Genomic DNA, 20,712 nt, shown 5'->3' with positions numbered 1-20,712 from the left:
CCTGGGTCAGTACTGGGCCCCCCCCAGTGCGTATCTATTGGAGGAGTGAGTATATGCCGTGTGTGTTTAATTTTTTGATTCAATAATTTGAAGATCTAACTAACTCTCTTCCTCCAAAATAAGCTGAATTTTCCTTTCTCCTCTAAACTCTGCCTTTTCTGTAATGATGACTTGCCATTTTCATAGCTCACGTTACCTTGCTTTGCACGTCGAGTCGGATGGTGGGAAAACCTGTACAAGTACACTGACCAAAGGTGGAAAGTTGTCTCCAATGGACTGTAACATAACCACAGTAAAGTATTTATTAAGCAATAGTAATTATAAGATAAAATGTATCCTGTTTAAACCATTTTAAAAAATAGACATTACTGCTTATACTTAGGTAGCAGAATAGTGACTGGTTTTGGAATGTAAATTACAATTCAGTATGTTGGCATTTTCTACTTTACCTGAGAAGTATTGTAAAAGAAAAACTAGCAAATTGTGTTGACTATTACAATGTCACAGAGCAAGAGAAAAGTGGCACAAAATATTTCCTGTGATACACATAAGACAGACTGTTCTCTCAGCGATGCCTGGCCGCGTTGCTGTACCTACTGGGGTGTCATCATTGAGGGAGATTCCGTCTGTGCGTTGTCAAATCCCAAAGGCCAGACCTACATAGGTCAGATTCTGTCTCAGTGAGATAATGGTGTAACATAATTTCTCTGAGGCTCATTCAGGGGCCCACGTAGTGTCTGGAGAACCAAGAGGATCTGGATGATCTCAGGGAGTTTATGGCAGTGGAATTTGGTTGAAACAGACCTTCGCCTCCTCTGAACTCGTGAAGAGCACTGTGTCCACTCCTGTTGCAACATGTGAGGTGCTTTTGCTGTGTTTGTTCTCTGGCCCTGCTCCCTCTTGGACTGTAAGCTCTTCCAGGGCAGAGAATGTAACTGATTCATATGTTCTGTTCTCAGCAAAACCTGGCACGGTGCCTGGCCCACGGCAGGGGCTCAACAATATTTGTCAAGTGGACTCATGGATTCTTAGTCAGACAGATTTGGATTTTGCAGTGCCAAGGTTGAACCTGCAGAAAAATCCAAGTTTGGAGCCAAGATGTCACATTTTCTAAAGGCCATTTATTTTCTGTTGATGTTTTTGTCTTATTTTAGATGTTAAAGCTTTGGAGATGCTTTTTTATGATGAAACCCTTTTAAAAACTAGTTATTAAGGGTAATCAGCATGGCAGATCCTTTCTTTTTTTTTAAGTGGGGCACATGTCATGAATCCCTTTAACAACACGTTTATGTTAATAATGTTTTCTGGGTGACAACTTTCATTTCTTAATAACACCTTAATCAGAAATGGCATATATGCAAAATTGGCATTTGTTGACTGTTTAATGAGTTTGAAAGTGGAAGCTAGTGGATTCAAACTACATTCTAAACCTATGAAATACACCTGTGGCTTCTCTGGTTCTTTCTGACATCTGCATGTGGCCCTTGGGGAAGCCCTGGTGAAGAGAACATGCTGTTAACGGCCCCCGTGAATGAGTCGGACCAACCCGAGCTCACAGGCTTGCCCCTGATTGGGGGATGCTGTCTGAGGCTGGCTCTTTCAGTTCTGGGAGCTTCCTCCTGCCCCCTCGCTCCCCTTCCTGACATTGCTCAGGCTAACTGGACACTCTGCCGTCAGTACCAGTGTGAATACAGCTCGGGGGCAGGGATGCTTCCAGCACCTGACGCATCAGTCCATCCTTACCGCTATCCGGAGGCAGGATGGCAGGAACCAGCTCTAAAACCTGCCATCCCAGGGGTCCCTTTGAAAGCCTCTGTGATTGCTGGTGGTTGGGGTCAATTGTGCAGATGTCTTTAAAAGTGTCTCACTGGTGCCCAGAAAGTTACTTTGTCAAGATGACAGATGGGCTGCGAGCAGTTCATCTGCCCTGCCTGTCCCCTGTGATGTCAGCTCCATTTACTTGTCAAGATCAGGTATTTTTGTAGCTCCCAACAGCACACGGGCTTTCACGGGCAACTCATGAAAAATCTTCTGTTCTGCTAAAAATCTGCTCCGTGGCTTGCTGTTGCCCCGCAGGAATAAGGGTCATTTGAGGACCTGGTGAGCCTCACCCACTGTGGGTGGGTGGTGCAGGGAGGAGGTTAGTGCTGATGAGCAGGTGACAGCCCTCCAAGGTGGGTCGTGAGAAGTGGCTTGCCATCACCCGTCTCCTGGGCAGGACACAAACAGGATCTAAGACATGCGGCTTCCGTGTTTTGGATGTGCTTGCTCCTCACGGACAGAGAATCGTCTGTGTGTATTAAAAGGGTCCATTGAGTTTGCAGCTTTGTTGTACGGCTGGGATGCCCAGCTTCTTATATTGGATGAGTCAGAAAAGGGGCTGCCAAAGTGACCTCCCCAGGTATCCTTCCTAAACACCATATTGAGATCTTTCCTATGGCAGTTACTCCACTTTTACTATTATTTTTAATTTTTTAACCCTCACTCCTCACTCCCTTCAATGCCCCTGCCAACCTGGCCAGCCACCTCCGTGCTGCTTTGGAGATGGGGAAGCCCGATTAACGCCCTCTGGTGTAGCTCCTGCTGGTGGTTGGGGTTGGACCCCCATTGTCTTCTTGTTAGTTCAGAAGAACTCATCAGAAATACGTAAACATATTCACAGAATCTCATCTCCCCCCGCCCCCAATTTTGCAGGGGAGAAAGCTGATTCATTACTCGTCCCGTGCTGAAGGGCGCCTGTTGTGTAAAAGAATCAGAGTCAAAGGTGTTGGGTGAGGTAGCTGGGCCATGTGTGCACAAGGCCAGATTACTCTGCAGGCCTTTATCCCCCTTCGCCCTGGGTTCATACATTCGTCCCACGTCAAGAGTCTGTGGGCGTTTTCTCCGCAGCCCTAACTCCATCCCACATCCTAGGTGTTTGAGTCTCTTTTCACTGGGGAGGAGAAAAGGGGTAGACTGGAGAATTTGGACCATATAAAGGAAGGATGCTGACATCCACTCCTCTCAGCTCACGTACCTGGATCCTGTCCCTGGGCAGAAGGGGACACAGTCCACCCTGTGGTTTTCAGGCATCCTTCTGGGAGCAGCAGTGTCACGGAGCTGCGTCTGTGACAGGGCCCCCTGCACTCAGTCACTGGCCGCTTTGTGTTCAGTCCATTCCAGTTACATTAATGTGGTGCCACCAGCAGATTGCTTGCTTATACGATGTACAGTATAATAAAAACCAGGCAGTGCTACTTTCTTTGGGCTACTATTTTTATTTGGTGGTTATTTCTTTTGTGTTCTGCCATCTCTAATGTTTTGGTTCTATTTCAAAATATGATTAAACAGAATGAGGAGCTGCTTGACTCTGCCCTGTTTTAAATCAGAGCTGTACTTGAGTAGCTGGGACAATCTAATGGCCTGTGTTTCTTTGTTCTGAGAGTTCCTTGAAAAGGCCAAAAAAAAAAAAAAACAAAAAAAAACTCAACCAAAAAACACAACCCAAAAAAACCAGACCAAAATCTTTAAACAATGGAGGACCCCCAAACAATCCCTCCAGCAAACTCAAGCCCGTTAAAAAAGAATTGAAATGTTAGGTGAGTAAAAAGGGCCCCTTATTAATCCCCCGTTGCTCCTGCTGGCACGTGTTCCATTTTCAAGGTACAGTATCAGGAGAACACTGTCATTTAGTGATGTATGAGGGCCATATATCATCAGAACATCGTCTGGGTAGAGGACATGGGCACTAAAAGACACGATTCTGGCCAGACAGAACGGCAGGGGGTCTACTTCTTTTCTCCAATCCCTCGTACCCCCCTCTTGCCTTTTTCTTTAATCTCCCTCTGTTTTGTATTGCAGAGAAGTGAATTTCTTCATGGGATATGACTTGTTGCAAAATAATCAGGGGGCCCCAGTGGGCTTCATAAAGTCTTTTAAATGGCTGGGCTTCAAGGGCAGCTTTGTTCAGAGTTTGCACTGTTAGCTGGGCCAGGGGAGGCCGAGTTTGCCAGGGTCCAGGTCTCTGGGGGGAAGGCTCGCCGAGCTTAGACTAGAGGAAGAAAGAATAACACTCCCAGATGGAGTGCGATGGATCGTGTGATGTTTTGCAAGATGCTTTCACATGAAGTCTCTGAAAGTATGTTCTTGCAAGATGCTTTAGCGGGAAGACTCCGAAAGTGTGGCCGTGGGATGCAGCCAGCCTCCTGAGAGAGACACCCCCCAGCTCAGATGAAGGAAGGAACTGAACGACTTGGAGGCTTTTGGTCCAGGCTCTGGTCTGTCTTGCCAATGACAGGGCACTCAGAGACTGAGACTTGTTTTGAGTTTTTAAGTCAGAGACTAATCTGTCTTTCCTAAAAGGCACTATTTTTACTCCTGTGTTCAACATGAAATCATAAACGAAGGTTTATAATGGTCTGAAAATGGAGAGCGCTTAACAAAGGCAAACATTTCAATTTCTTGGCTGCAAGGAAGAGATGGCTCATCTCTGCCTCCAAAGCCAGCTGTGTGGCATAGTGATGAAATCAGAGGGTCCTGGGCTTGGATCTCTGCCGCGGCTGGCTGTGTAAAGCTGGGTAAGCCAATTAACTTCTCAGAGCTTCAGTTTTACCCATAAACTAGGGGTAAATCAGTGCCTTCCTCAGGCTTGTCTTGAGGGTGAAAAAGGACATAAAACACAAAACGTGTTCAGCACAGTCTGGCAAATAATAGATTTTCTGTACACGTCAGGTGCTATTATTCTTAACAACTCAGCAGCCTGCCTGGAGAACTATTACGCCGCTTTATTGTTTGGTTAGAGATAGATTGCGGCTCTGCGGCTTTGGTTATTGAAGGGGTTTGCAAAAGCAGTGGAGGTTGGGGGTGGTTCAGAAAGATCTGGAAGTGTTACTTTACATTAAAAGCAAGGGCCACTGACACCTCTCACTTCTACAGACCTCAGACACCTCCACCCCTTGTACTGATCTCACTTAGCTGGGGAAGAGAAAAGATCTTGGCTGGGAAGTTTGGGTCATTTTCCCTATCGAACGTCCTCTCCTCACCTTAGAAATGGTTTTGTTAGTTTTTTTTTTTTTTTCCCCAACTTTCGTTGAGCTGAGAGACACACGGCCCAGAGACTCATAATCGTACACTAAGGCTTTGTAGTGGACCAAACTGCCTTTCCTTTTTTTTTTTTTTGTTTTTTTTGTTTTTCTCTCCCAGCTCTTTCTGTGCAAGAGTTACGGTGAAGTCAATTGCACTATCAGTAACAAAGAACAAGCAAGTCAAAGCTTAATTAAAATAATAAATCATCAATCAAATTTACTACTGCCATTGGCAACCACTGAGCTATCTCTGTCTCCCCCACTGCCCTGGTGATTATTTTCTAAGAGATTAAGAACAGATTTCGTCCAGAGGAGTCCGGCGGGAGCAGGTACAAACTCGTGTTGTCTACTCTCTAAGGCTCTTGCTCGCTTGCAAAGGATTTTCTCTGACCGTATGTTTCAGAGAGGGAATCACTTTGCTTTACTTTTTTCGATTATCAAAACTGGTGACAATAACAAAACCTGCCCCCTCTGGGTCTTTTCTTTTGGCGTTTGCCTACCTCTCTCCATTCTAAAACTGTAACGTCTCACAGTCGGGCCTGTTTATTCAAGTATTGGCCCATCCCTTCCATGGGGCCCCTTTTACAGGTTGCTTTCTAACAGGGCAGGGAGAATGGCAGGAGACCTCACATGTCCGACCCAGGTGGCCTGTCTTAGAAAATTTCCAGACTCGCTCAGCTATATCCTAATCTATTCCTAAAATCTCAACAGTCATGCAGGAGCTAACCTAATTTTAATATGATACACCCATAAATTTTAATGCTGTGCCTTAGCAACCAACCTCCCTGCCTGGCCCCTTAATCCAGGTCTGGGAACCAGGTTCTCATCCCAGGTCCACCTCTAGCTAGCTCTTTGAGGGACCCGAGACACTTAACTTCATTGTATGCCATTCCTCCGTCTGCAAATCTTAAGAAACCTGTGAGGATTAATGAAATAACGTCTGCAGAGCTCTTTACAAGAAAAGTGCTATGTAAACATGAAGTATTATTCTTCTGTTTATGAGACGTTTTATAATATTGCCTAGGAGATATTGTGACCGGTGTTCAAAAGTACCGTAATGTTCCTTTTGGCTTTTTTGAGGCTGGAATTGGGTTACAAGGAGTCACTTTGAGGAGAAGTTGACCTCTTTGACTTTATGCATAGGAAGGCTAGGCATTCCGAGGGAATACATGTGCTGGTGTTGGGTCACCTTCTTCCTTGGGAATCTTGACGTAAGACATGTGTTCCTAAAAACAAATTCCTCAGTGAGCAATTTTGAGACTCTCAAATAGTGAAACGCTATTGTGTGTGCACTTCAAATAAATTTTCTCATAAAAAGAATCTGATTTAAGGGTCAGAGTGTCCTATTTGTGCTCACTGACCACGATGGCTTTTGAGTCAAGGCTAAACCCTCTTCTGTAATTCTCACTTGGGGCCAGAAGTGACACTGCTGTTTTTTGTGTGATCTGCTAACGTCTGATGTCTTGTTTCCCCTAAGGGCATGTATGTTTCAGGAGAACAGATAGGAAGCTCGCAGCATGATTTCCTACTTGCTCCCACAGCACTGAGTGTGATGACACGGGTGCCAAGACTTTGGTCCGGCTGCTCTAGAAATTCCACTGCTGAGCTCCTTTACTCTGTTATTCTGCTGGGCAACCATCCCTTGACAGTAGCTGATGACAGAAGGAGTATCTTATTCAGGATGACTATGGATCCAGCCCCATGGGTATTTGCATTTTGACAGGGGAATCAATCTGTAGAGCCCCTTCCCAAATAAGATTGCAGTGATGAGATGACAAAGGGGTGTGTGCATATAAATGGGAGGGCGGGGTAGTCTGGAGGGTTTCTAATTTAGGAAAGAGTAACTTCTACCTCTTTATCCCTGCTAATGATCCTACCTGGCCCATGTACTTTTCTTTTTTCTTTTTTTTTGGTGGTTATAATGTGTTTATTTTCTGTCCCTCTGAGATTCAGCCAGGTTCAGGAATTTGTCCAGGATTATAGAACTAGGGTTCAGATTCTCTCCTAGAGGACCCTGGGTAGCCCGCACCTCCTCCGAAGCAGTAAGATAGTGACTAAGTTCCCATGTACTTTATTAACATATTTTGCTGTTCATTTGGGGCAGAAAGCAAAAACAAACAAAACAAAACAAAACAAAACCAGTCACGATTTCACAGCCTTCTTGATTTTCTGCAAAAGAATCTGGCACTTAGAATTTGCTAGTTTGCCAAAGGACAGCTGTTTGCCTCCAAGGCAGACTTTGCTTTCCTAAAAGACATGGATGGCAGGAAAACAATGCCATCTTCTCGAGGTGGAGACCCGAGTGGTCAGCCACCTTCTAAATATGGCTGATCACATGGAAGCCCTGCAGGCAGGGCACCAGGTATTTTCATTTTCTTTCTTATTTCAAGAGATTAGTGTTGCTGTTTCATAGTCTAGAAATACAGTGTCTGCCAGCTGACATTTCTCCCTCATCTCTCTCATCACATCGGCTGCTGTGTTTTCCTCTCCAGATTTTTGCATTTTATTATTATTTTAAAATACAAATGAAAGGTCATGTAATACTTTCCATATTCTGTAATAGGATTGGTCGTGGAAGAATCTTAGAAAAAAATATCTTCAAGACATTGGCTTGAAACAGAACAAAAGCATCTCAATTTTTTTTTTTTTAATTCTCTTTGAGGAGAGCAAAGAGGAAAATCTCACTATGGTCTTACTGTCTTCTCTATATTCCACCCTCATCAACAACGAGCATCGTTTCCTTCCAACCAGACACTGAAAAGTGCTCAGGAGGCACTAGCAGGTCTCTTGGCCACAATTCCTAAGCCCGGGAACTCTGTGCTGCCATCTAGTGGCAGATGTTAGACATAGCAAGCCGGTTGCTGGAATCCTGTTTGAACTTGGCTGTGTCCAGAGCTGTGGTTTGGCTCGCATCCTTATAGAGCTTTGTTGCCAACCATGTAGGCTTTTTTCTTTTTCTCTCCCTATGCCCCCCTTTTATTTTTGCATGTTGGCACTTCATTTCATGCGCCTCCAGAGGCTATGTTTTGAATTTTGATATATTTGGTCTTTCGGGAAGAGGGCAATAATGCAAACAGATGCCTTTGACAACAGGTAAATCACAGGGTGGCTGACCCTAGAAAGTGATAAACGCGGAGAGACACAGACTGAGAATGAAAAACATGATGAGGTTTATTACTCTTATGCACTGGCTAGATTGGAGTTTTTGCATGTCCTGACTTTCCTCCAGTGCATTTTTGCCACCATTTCAGCAGCTTAGATTGGGGGAGACTCAAACTCCAGCTGGAATCTTGGGGAAATGTTATTTGGGGATGTGAGTCTAGCTGTCAGAGGTGTGAAAGGCACAGATACCTGTTAATACTCAAAAATGGTGCAATTTTCCTTGTTAGCAGAGAACAGCTGGTGTTTGTAGACCTCCCCACAACTGGGGATGACACAGCTCCTTGGAGTTGTTCTGCTCTTGTTAGAGCTTATTTCACATGTGTGGAACCACCTGGGAGGCACCAATCTCCCCAGGGGCCTTGGAACTGTGTCACTCTTCTGTTCTTGTCTGTATCCTGAATGCCTGGGAAGTAGCAAAGTGCAGCATTTAAATGTGTGCCTTTGGAGTCAGACAGACCTCTCTTTGTGTTTCAAATCTGCCTCTTGTATGACCTGGGCAAATTTCCTAACCTTGGTTCCTCACCTGTAAAATGGGGGATGATGTGGAATTTTTTTGTGAAACGCATACAAAATCCTTAGCACAGAGCCTGATGTGTAGAAAGCACATAGTAGGTATGAATCAGCAAATAACAAAGTGAACCAAATGAGCCACGCCCTTGAGCGAGAGCAGGGGACGCTTGGTGTACGAGGAGATGAGGCGGCCACTGGAGAGGGACTCGTGAAGGCACAGCTCTGTGTGTGCCACTTCTCACCAGAGCTGCTGGCTTGAAGACCAGTGTTTTTGTCTCTCGGCAAAATCAGGGAAAACAAAGTGAGTGGTCTTAATTAACCTGTGCTTGAATTTACTCTGTAGCTGCTGGACTCAATTAAGAAGATGGAGGAATCAGCCTCTCATCAGTGATTTTCTGTAATTTTTCTTTCTTTCTCTGAGGGCCTGAGATTCTAAGTATGTGCTCGGTATCCACGCAATCAGACAGCAGGGAAATGATCAGAATTGGCAGCTCTGTACCAACATGACCCTTGGTAGAATATAAAAAACTCCATGTGTTATTAGAAGGGGGAAGACTCCACTAAACCTGTAGCTAAGATTTAGGTTTGTTCTTTGTGTGTGTGTACACAAGAAAAAATTCCAGATGTGAATCTACGCACCATCTGGTTGAAATCACTTTTGTGCTGAACAGTAATTACAAGCTATTTATTATGAATCTTGGGATCTTGCTATGGAGTTTGACTGGCTGCTAGGTTTCTAGTTTAGCAAAGAGTTCCTGTACATGAGGGAGTGTGTCTTCTTACTTATTAGACCTCAGATTTCAATTTCACACCCTGCTCTGACTCTCCTTAGAGTTTTGAATTCCTTGTGTTTGAGGATTCTTCCTTTCAGAGAGTAAATGCGCTTGGGGGCGGCCTTTCCCTTAAGGCTGCAGCCAGCCTTGATGAATGCATAAAGCCGAGGTAACAGATGCTCCAAGGTGATGCCCTGGGGTGGGGGCAGCAGCTGTCAAACTAAGGTTTTGCCCTTAGCAAAGGAGGAACTGCACTTTGCAAAGCACTGCTCATAATGCCAAGCAGTATATACACCTGATTATCGTTCCTGATTACTTTGGTGGTAGTAAAAGAGCACTATTAATTTTTTAACATAGACCTTTTAAATTTGAATTGTGACCATAACTGTGTATTACATTTGTAATATAAGAAAAACTGTGAAAATAAATCAAAGAGCCATGACTTACAGTGAGTCAGGATGCTACCAACATTATGGAGAAGAGAGGGTGAGGGAGGGAGCTTTGGGGGGCTCGGAGCCAGGATACCTGGGTTCAGATCGCAGGAGCTGTTCACTATGGGACTGTGGACAGCTCCCGAGCCCATCTCGGCCTCTCTGGCAGGGAGAGTACTCCCTGCACAGCAGTGGTTCTTGGCCCAGACTGCTCATGGATTGCCTGGTCCTTAGATATAAATCAGATCTGATCTTCAGGGTGTAGGAGACAGTGCCGGGCTTTGTTAAGAACTGCATACAGATTCTGATGTTCAAATAAGGGTGAGGACTACTGCCTCACAGGATTTTAAGGAGTCAGTGAGGTTAGCCCTATGAGGACCTCTTCCACATAACAGACACCAAAGAGGGGGAAGAAAAGGAGACTGGATTACTCAGGTCAACCACACCTTCCCATCATACACCGATAACCAATCAACGAGAAACAAAAGGTCTGCACGCCAGCCCTGTGGGAGGGGCTACAGTGGCTGAGCACTGATGCCCTCTCTCTAGGTAGCTATGCAGGTCCTGGGATGGCCCCATCTGTGTGCTTATCACATTGGTCTCAGGGTTCCTTACTGGAAATGATGGTCCTTTTCTATATGTGTCATCTAGTGGGAACTGGTCAGGGCTTATTATTCCCAGGCGCCAGTGGCCTTGCAAAGCCATCAGGGCTGTGAGACAACAAGACTAGGTGGAAATGGAGCTGTTGGGATGGCAAGGCCCAACTGTCCAGGGCTCCATGGACCTCACTCTGGGGGAGAGTTAATTGGTGAGGGAGTGGGGTTCTGGGACTTTCAGAGGCTCTGATCGTTCAACAAGGGAGGAGATGATAATCTGGATACATTTTAGAATGAAATCCTGGGAGCATCTTGGGGGCTCTGGAACTCCCAGGGTATTGGAGGGCAGCACAGAAGGTGACATGTTTTATCTTAGAACTGCTAAGGAGGGTGGGTATAGCTCAGTGGTAGAGTGCATGCTTAGCACGCACAAGGTCCTGGGTTCAATCTCCAGTACCTCCATTAAAAAAAAACAAAAACAAACCAGAACTGCTTTAAAGCTGAATTTGGTGTATGGGCTGGACATGGACTCCCAGCCCCCAACACACACACACACACACACACACACACACACACACACACACACACACTCACTCACTCACTCACACTCACACTCCTCACGCCCCTCCTTGGTGCTGGACCAGAAGTGGTCCAGCTTCCATACTCTCATGACAATGAAGCATACTGGGTCCACTTGTGAACCTTCCCAAGGTCATTGTCAGGACTGAGTCAGGATTCTCCTGCACATATTCCAGGAGGGTTTGAAGATCATCTCGAGGTAAGAGAGCTGGACAGTTGCTCCTCTCCCATCTGTCCCCACATCAGGCCATGAATGTGGTCGTACCAGCCTTAACTCAGGGTAATGGGCATTGTGCACATTTGTGAGCTCAACTTGAAATCCACCTCTGCCACTGACAAGCTGTATGATTTTGAAAAAGTCGTCCATCTTCTCTGAGCAGCTGTTTTCCTGTTTGTAAATGGGAGTTAGTCATCATACTTAGTGATATACTTAGTTAATGATAAAATCATAGGATTTTAATAAACATGAAAGCCACAGCAGCTAGCACTTAGGAGACACTTGTCACAGTTCCAATCTTGTTGAACTTTTGTGACATGGTATTTTTGGTTCATGTGCATCCTGTTCTACAAACAGGTATATACATCATGTTTGGATCTTCTCAAAGTCATTTTTACAGCTAACCTTTCAGGATAAAACCAAAGATGCAAATGGTCACCACGCTTTCATTAGCATAAGTGCTAATATAACGCAGCTGTCCCACAGCTATAAAACACTGACGACCGTGTCTCTGCTTGGCATGGGGAATATTATTTTTTCTCTTACTGAGCCGATTCAATACTCAACTTTGTCATTATTTGAGTTGGAACTTTAGATTGCTGCATTTTAATGCACTCAACTATTAAGGATTGTTGGACAGCCGTGTGCAAATATTTTTGTTCTCACGATGCAGCCCTGGTCCAGGTAGCCCAATGGGCAAAATATGATTTACACAAATATTATCGTTTCTATAGTGTGTACGAAAAAGAAACCTTAGAGCAGAGCAGGAGAAAGCCTCTCTCTCTCTCGGAGTTGGGTTATCACAGTTAAATTGGCTTGTAAAGAAGGGACTTTTCATCCCTTCTCATCTGCCTCTAATCTCAATCTGTTCCTGGATGGATTTTTCTCTTCCCCAAAGAGCAAAATCTCATTTGCTATCACAGAGTTTTCCTGCCAGGATGAAGGCAAGACAGGAAGAGGGAGGCTAGGAAAAGCTCAGCCATGTGCCAGGATTCTGGGGACTGTCTGAAGTTGATATCAATCTTCTTTTGTCTCTTTCTGCCCAGAACAAGGAAGTGACCTGTAAGAGAGAGAAGTGTCCAGTGCTGTCCAGAGACTGTGCCCTGGCCATCAAGCAGAGGGGAGCCTGCTGCGAGCGGTGCAAAGGTGATTTATGTCTTGGCCGCCTTCTCTTTTGGCTGTTCCTTCAGGCCCTTCAGGCATTTCTATTTCTCTTTCTCTCACCTTTCTCTTCACTCAGCTCTTGGCTGGGGGGCAACAAGTGGGTGTTGGGAGGGAAGCTGGGGGTTGGGGGGTTGGTGGTAAGGGAGCTTTCTCCTAGTGGGGGGATGAAAGTGTGGTGAGCATCTGCATCGCTGGCTTATTTTCTAAAGTAAGTTGTTAGAATGTCACAGAGGAGATGTGACGTGATGCTGCATGTGGCACACACACACGCCAGCCTGTTTTGTTAAGAAGTTTCAAAATGGTTTTTCCAGTCTCTACGTTTGCCCTGCCCACCTCTGCCAGAGGAGTCTTTAAGACCAATTTTTTATCATTTTGGTCCCTATTAAATTTTTTTCTTTCCTTCCAAATTAAATGTAAATTCCTCCCTCTGTCTTTGAAGTGTCCCTAAAATACTCTTGCTCCAACCCCATCTCCCGGAGCTCTCCGGCACGTCTCCCTTGACCACGCTGTTCTTGCCTCTCTGCCTTAGCCCAGGTCGTGTCTCCCTACCTGTCCAGTTGCTGCCTGTGCTCCAGGTCTCCCAGCCCTCCTTCATTCACTTTCCCCGTTAAGTTTCCATGGCATCCAGAAGTTTGCACAGACACTTTAGTGACATGCTTTTTCCCTTTCATTGTCTCGTTTGTGTTCAGTAGATCATCAGCTCCCGAGGACAGGAGCCAGGTCGTGCTCTGACATCACCTAGTGTCTGTCAGCATATGTGTGAACAGTGCTTCATAGAGTGTGGTCCCCCAGGGGTCAAAATGAGCACAGTGGTTCAGGATGTGGGCTCTGGAATCACACTGAGTCAAGTCTGAATCCAATAGTCCTGGGTTGTAAAGAGATTTATCGCCCCAAAGATGCATCCTGGGTTGCAGAGTGTTCCCCGAAAGTTCACGGCCACTAGGATCCTCAGACTGTGACCTTAATTGGAAATGGGATGTTTGGAGATGTAATTAGTTAAAATGAGGTTACACTGGATTAGGGTGGCTCCAAATCCAGTATGACTGGTGTCTTTATAGGGAGAAGACAGAGATGCACAGAGGAGGTGGCTGTAACAGGAGGGAGGGGCAGGTATAAACACCTGGGCTCTGTTGCTCAAATTTGGATTCACTTGCTCTGGGGAGGCAGGCTGAGCACCTGTCTTTTAAAAAGCTTCCAGGAGATTTGACACACAGCTCAGCGGGAACCCCTGAAGGAAATGTTCACCTAGTACAGGTGATTTCTATCCCACAGAAGAATATAACCTTTTAGAGGGGCCAGGGGGAAGCCTAAGAGAGCCATCAAAAAGAGCCCTACAGACACCAGGGACACCTACAAAAGCACCTTTTGTAGTGACAATCCACGAGCCTCTACACTTAATGAGGATCCTGTGAACTTTTCAACACACACTGTTATAAAAAATCCACCCATCCACCTGTTAAGGATTAATGATGGTTTGTGAGTAACTATGGTTATTACAGGAAACTATAATAATCGTTTGTTAATGCCTGAAAGTAAATAAATAAATTAATTAAAAAAAAAAAAAAGACAGAGAGGCAGAGGTTGGAGCTGTGCTTCACAAGCCAAGAAATGCCTGGGGTTACCAGGACCTGGGAAAAGGCCAAGAAGAATTCTTTTCTAGAACCTTCAGATGGAGCAAGGCCCTGCCAACACCTTGCTTTTGGACTTCTAGCCTGCACAACTGTGAGAGAATAAATTTCTGTGGTCTGAGGCCGCCAGGCTTGTTCTCGCTCGTTCCAGCAGCCCCGGAACACTAATGCCCCAACATTTCCACTTGAGCCGGTGGAGACGTGGGACCTGTCTCTCCCCCGGTTCCCTCGTCTGTTAAACGAGAGTAATAATTGTGCTGGGGGGAATCAGACAGGAAGATACACTCAGAGTGTTTAGCACAGTGCCTGGCATGTAAACATTTCTCAGTTAATACAAGTATAATAGGTCCTCTGGAAATACTTGACAGACTTGATTGTAAAAACATGTTTTCTGAAACCTTTTGAAGCAGGAGAAACCAACCATTGGCTTCTTACCTCTTTTCTACGGAATTGGGAGTCAGATGTTTTACCCATGTAATTTCTGAGGGCTACCAATGCAAGATCTGAAATAGTAATTTCTTAGGAATCTCCCAAGCAGATGGTCAGATAAAGTAATTACAATTAAGAGTACGTTACTGTGCCAATGTGTGTCTAAGTTACTGTTGTTTCACCTTAAAGAACCTCTTTTATTTCATACTTTTTTAACTTCTGATTTGCCATCTTCATCTTGCAAGGTGGCCTGGAGTTGGCTGCCACAGGATGCCTGAGGCTTACGGTCCATTTCCCGTAATCTATAGTACAGGAGGGCACTTTCCGTTGCTGTAGTGTGTAACCTTCTTTCCTTCTTGTGCTGCTGTTTTCTTTATCATCATTCTGTCCTCCGATTTTCCTAGTCTTCCAAGGGAAAGGGATACTTGTGACAAATACATTTCCTGAGTATTTTTGAGCTTAAGAAGTCTCTTCAAATTAAACTGGACGCAAGAACAGATCAGTGATCTTGGTGTCCTGAGTTCTCTTTCTGAAGGTACTGTCAAGACATTTTGGCAGAGGTCAAAATCCCCAGCCAGTGCTTCGTGAAGGTGACTTCATGAGAGAAACTCCTGACTTTTCAGGCTCAGGAGGAGGGTATTAAAGTTGCCCCCTTCATTTTCTTCTGTTTCTACTCTGTAATACAGTGTTTGCCTCCTGGGTTTTAAGGGACACAGTTGTATTGGCCCTTAGCTACTAGTTTATTTATGTTTTTCTGATTAGAGGAGTTACATATGCTCATAGAAGATGCTTTGAAAAATAGTCTAAATTGTGGCAAGGCAGAAAATAAATTACTAATAGCCCCACCACCCGGAAGTAAGAATTGTTAATATTTGAGGTATTTTTTTCCTGTTTTTTTTCCCATGTAAAAATGTTTACTAGTTGATATCTTATTACTTGTACTGTATTATTTCTGGTTTACTTTCTCCCACTTAAAGTCAGGGCATAACATCTTCTCAACTTATTTTGAAATATTGTCCTTAACGGGTACATCAGAGTCTGTGTGGAAATGTACCAACATTTATTGGGTCCTTTCTCTGCTTCTGGGCGTTTAGTTGTACCCTGGATTTTAGCACTGGGCAAGGGTGAGTACAGGTAACCAGCAGTAAAGAAATAACGACCAAAAAGAGCACCAACAAGGGTCCAAGAGAGGAGATCTTGGTGTTAGAACAGAAACCGCTCTGGGTTTGGCCTCCCAGGGAATCTGGGTAAACCTTTCCTTCCCCCCATCTCTTGCCCTCTGATCACACAGGGGAACAACAAACCCTGAGTGTGGAGCAAAGATTCTGAGACGGCAGCAGTGCTTCCCGAGGCTTCTTCCAAGGAGCGTGCGCCATGCCAACAGTGGGGGATTTGACTTTATACAGAGGGATTCAGTGAGGAATCTATTAATGAGGAGTTTGTTGATCATATTTTATTTTAGAGCAGAAGGATGTCTAGGCAAGATTATCCCAGGGTTAATTTTTTTTTTTTTTTCAGTCAATGCGTACATCTATTTGACCATGAGGTAGATATTATTTATGAAGCCCATTTTGCAGATAAGGAACTGACTTAACAACCTGCACAAAGTCACAACAAAGTTTGAACCGGCCAGCCGGGACTTGCACCCAGGTCCTACAGACCCCAGGCCCCGTCCTGGCGGCCAGCCGCCTGTGGGGCTGGGGGAGGGCCCGGGACATCCGTGCCCGGTGCCCCGGATCCACAGCCCGCGCTGCTCTCGGACTCCGCGCTGCCCCGGAGGCCGCTGGCCACCTGCGGGCGGAGGAGGCGGGGACCTGGTCCCTCCACGCGGGGTCCGCCCGCGATCCCGGCATTCCTCCCGCCCTGGCTTCCCGCCTCCGCGTCGCGCCCCCTTCTTGGCTTCCGGGGCGGGCCCGGACTCGGTGGTAGTGACTTTAAAGACACGCGGGGTGAACCTTGGCCCTGTTGTCTGCCCACCAGCTTCAGGGTCCAAACTTTTTAATCAGATCAAGGAAGAGTCTGCAGTGATTTTTTTCTTAGCAAAGAAATGGAGCCTCTTGGTTTTTTGGATCAGTTAACGCGTGGTGACAGGAGAGCTGATGGACTTAATCCTGCTGTACTTTGGAAGGCATTCACTGTCAGAGGTACCACCTTATGCTGTTTTTAAAGCTGCTTACCTTGTAAAGGTGAGCACAGCACGTACCCAGCTTGGCAGGACATGGGTCTGCCAAGGCTTCCCAGCAGAGACAGCCCTTCTAGGAAGTTTTCCTACCTCCGCAGGCACACGGGAAGGGAAGGGGGCATCTGGTATGCTAACTGAATGAAGCAATAGTCCAAGCTAGTTGCTCTGAGTTCCCCTTGAGTATTGTTTCTGTTTGTCCTTCCTCCTACCTGAGGGAGTCGTGAGTGTAAACAGTGTTTCTCAGAATGCAATGGCCCAAAGAATCACCCGCGGAAATGCAGATTCTTGGGCCTTGCTCAGGAATAGTAGTAACGGAGATCCTCGCTGTCTTTGTCAAGATTTCAGGGGCTCATAATGTAGTCCTTACTCGGAGCCGGGCACTGAATCTGCACACCCTAGCAAGGGAGGGCCTATCACAACCCCCTTTTACTCATGAAGAAGTGGTGGCATTGAGAGGTTTAGTGACTTGCCCGAGGCCACAGAGCTAGAAATGACAGAGCTGGGGACAGACATCAGGGTTGCAGGCCTGCTGTATCGGGAGCGGCTACACTGGCTCCCTGAGGCTACATTCTCAGGTCTCCACCCAGACTGTCATTGGGGGCTGAGGCTTGAGAACCACTGCTACCAGGTAAAGAAAGAGGAAGAGAGAAGGGGGCCCTTCTTCATGAAGAAAGGAGGAGCACACCTGTGAGAGGCTCTTTTTGCAGTCAAATGCTCTACCACTGAGCTATACCCCCTCTGTGAGAGGCTCTTTTCGATATCTGCTCCAGTCGGCGCATCTTTGGGGTGAGAAATCCCTTTGTTCTTCACAGCCGTGAGGCTGTGATCCTTTGCTTTCTTACTATTTTGAAATTTTTGTATCATTAGAATGATGGTATAAGAAAGAGTAAAATAATGACCGGGAAGATATAAGTCAAATGTTGAGATGCGGGTGAATGCCTATCAAAACTCTTTCCTACATACTCAGTCGGGTCAGTAAACAGCAGGGAGCTGGGTGGGATTTGAGCTGAAAGAACTAGCAAAGAACCTTCTGTCATTTGTTGAAACTTTTTTTTTCTTTTCCAACTTCTCTTTCTTCCTCCTTCCCTTCCTTAGCATAATTATCTTTAATTTGAACTTTAATTTTGAACTTGCTACATTAATACATTATCATTCTAAAAATGCAAACAGAAAAGGGCATCAAGTCTCTTCTGAGCTACGAAAACCAACTCTTTTCAGAAAGACAATTGTTATCAACTTACTGTATCCTTCCCACACCTTTTTCAGTTTATTACATTATACATGTACATATACATAAGTATGTAATTTTGTATGTGTGGTTTTATTTTTTACATAAATGAAATAGTACTTATTCTTTCACAATTTGCTTTTAAAAAATATCTCTATAATAATATGACTTAGGCATTTTTCCATGTCAGTTCATGCTTTTTAGTTGCATGGATTCCACAGCATAGATGTACAATCATTTATTTCACATCTCCCTACTGATAGACGTTCAGATTCTCAGTTCTATGCCAAGCTGCAAGGAACCAGCTTGCCATTTTTATTGTGCCCGCATGTGTCTGATGCTCAAAGACAGAAACCTAGAAATCAAAGTACAGTGGGGCGAGGCGTGCATATGTTAAATTGTAATGGACAGTCATCAGTGGCCTCTAAAAAAGGCACAGCTAGTCTCCTTTCCTATTGCCTTGAGAGTTTTTAAGCCTTTCTTCCTAAAAGATGATACACTAGAAGGGGAGTTGGTTTTACACATAGCAACAGTTAGGCGAATCCGCTGCTTCTGCCTTAAAAACTTGCCCCTATAGCCATGTTGCCCACACGCTGCCCATGCAGCCAGTTCTTTTAGACTGCCACGTGCACGCTCCTATCCCAATTCTTTTCTGTTCTGAATCTCTCCCATATTTTCCTCCCCCTTTCTGTGGTTTTGAGAGAAATGGTATCAAACTTCTTCTAAAGAACCTAGCCAAGGGTCAACAATTACTTTTATGTTTTTCAGTGGAACATAGAGAGTGCAGATAGTTGTCAACAAATTAAGATTTGAATGATGATATTTTTGCAAAATCTCAGTGCTGGTGAACTGAAGTTATAGAATCAACTCAATTTAGAATATAGACTAGATGAAAAAAGTGGGAAGCCATTCTTGTTTCTAAGAGTGATTTTTTCAGTGAGAAATACCATCATCATCACTCTCATCCTAATTATCAAACGTACTCCACATCTGACGCATTTGAAGACTCTGTGGTTATTACTTTTTGTTTTCGATGCTTCCAATATGGGGAAAATGTGGAGAGAATGCATATTATCAGCTCATTCTCTTAAGAGACAATCTCCTAAGAACTTTGGGCCATTTAAAATTCCCATATTTTGTTACTTTATGTTTATATCTATTTTATTCTGTATGTACTGACCAAGATATATAGGCCACTTCTGTGATTAGTGTATTTGGGCCACTTCTGTAATTACTGTCCATGGTTTATTTATAATTATATGAAGCCTTATTTCATGCTTTAAATAATTATAGAAGTTTACCTTTATTACATCCGTAAAGCCCTTACTCATTCTCTATGGGTCTTTACGGCTGTTCTTTGCTTGAGGCCAGGCTGCTTATCAGGAACACACATCACGGATGACATGGTTCCTACAGGAAAACAAGATCTTCTATATGCTGATCACCTTCTGGTGGGATGAAAAGTGGAACCTGCTTGTATTTACCAAGAGCTCTGATCCCTTGAGAAAGCTGTGGCATTTGCCTTTCCACTTCGTATTGTTGAAGCCCTGTGGGTAGTGAGGTGTGAATCATCCGGTTGATTTTAAAATCTTTATCCCCACCTGTTACCTTCATAGGCGTTTCCCCACAGTGCTGAGTTAGTTGGTTTATGGTCACCGCTTAGTCCTCACAACAGCAAGGTAATTTCTGTGAGAAAACAGGAGGCCTACTAGAGAAGTTAAATCATTCATTTGCCAAGGTGTTCGTGACCCAAAGATCAACCAGAGGATGGCCAAGGAGCTTATTCTACTGAGGGGACAAGGAAATACCAAACGGGCGGCAGGCGGGGAGGTTCTCCAGGAAAGGCATATCAAAGTGCATAGGGAAAGGGAAGGGGGCCAGCTCGTGGGCCAGGGGCTCAGGAGTGCACTGGGGAAGGCTTTCCAGAAGAGGCAGCTCATTTTCGTGATCAAGAAGGAGCTCACCACATCCAAAGAGTGCTGTTTAGGGAAGGGCTCCCAGGTGAAGGTCATGATGCACACAAAGGCATGGAATAGTTCTTAGGCATTGGCCTGCCACTCAAGATCACCTAGGGAACTTATGAAAATACCAGTTCCTGGGCTTGTAAGTTTTTGTTTATTGATTGTTTGGGGGAGGGTAGAGGGGTCAGACGAAAATGTGAAGAATCCTAATATGACTTCTACTTCTTTTCCTCCAAAAAAGATGTTGATATTGAAAACTCAATCATAGAGTAAATCAGCTGAGGACAGAAATAGGAAAGCTCATATTTCCAAAGGGATTCTTAAGAAGGTTTTGTGTGTGTGTGTGTGGATGTGTGTAGGCACTTGTGTTCCTGTTTGCTTCAGTCAGATGGCTCATATGTTCCATTTGTTCATTCACTGATTCAGCGAGTATTTCCTGAGCCACATGGCAGGTATTTATGGGATGGCACTGCTCACCAAATTGTTCTTACCTTTTCTGAAGCCAGATTATTCTTTAAAACAAAATAGTAAGTAAATTATAACTGATTCTTCTCAAGCAAGTGTTTCAGTGTACTTTTCAGATTATTTTATGCTAATAATTGTCATACATTTTTCATCCAAATAGCCTAATAACTGGGCAAAAGATTAATCTAATTTGGAAAAACTCAATATTGTTTGATGAAAACAAATGAGATCATCAAGAGTCAAACAGATGGTTTTGGCAGCTTTTCTGTGTTTACTTGGACGGAGACTCACCCTTTAATTTGGGGTTCTTTCATGAACAATAAT

General features: G+C 44.7%; 1 protein-coding gene across 6 annotated transcripts in view; it reads left to right on the top strand.

The window, feature by feature from the left end:
• The window catches only part of BMPER (BMP binding endothelial regulator), a 260,419-nt gene that overhangs the window by 40,455 nt on the left and 199,252 nt on the right, over positions 1 to 20,712 (top strand). For all 6 annotated transcript variants that reach the window (XM_032483753.1, XM_032483755.1, XM_032483754.1 and 3 more), the window contains exon 3: positions 12,378 to 12,477. In XM_032483753.1, the coding sequence (XP_032339644.1) occupies positions 12,378 to 12,477 (100 nt within the window). The remainder of the gene's footprint in view (positions 1 to 12,377; positions 12,478 to 20,712) is intronic.

The sequence above is a fragment of the Camelus ferus genome, chromosome 7 (assembly GCF_009834535.1).
Source record: "Camelus ferus isolate YT-003-E chromosome 7, BCGSAC_Cfer_1.0, whole genome shotgun sequence".
Classification (NCBI taxonomy): domain Eukaryota; kingdom Metazoa; phylum Chordata; class Mammalia; order Artiodactyla; family Camelidae; genus Camelus; species Camelus ferus.
This window is presented reverse-complemented; position numbering and strand designations above follow the sequence as displayed.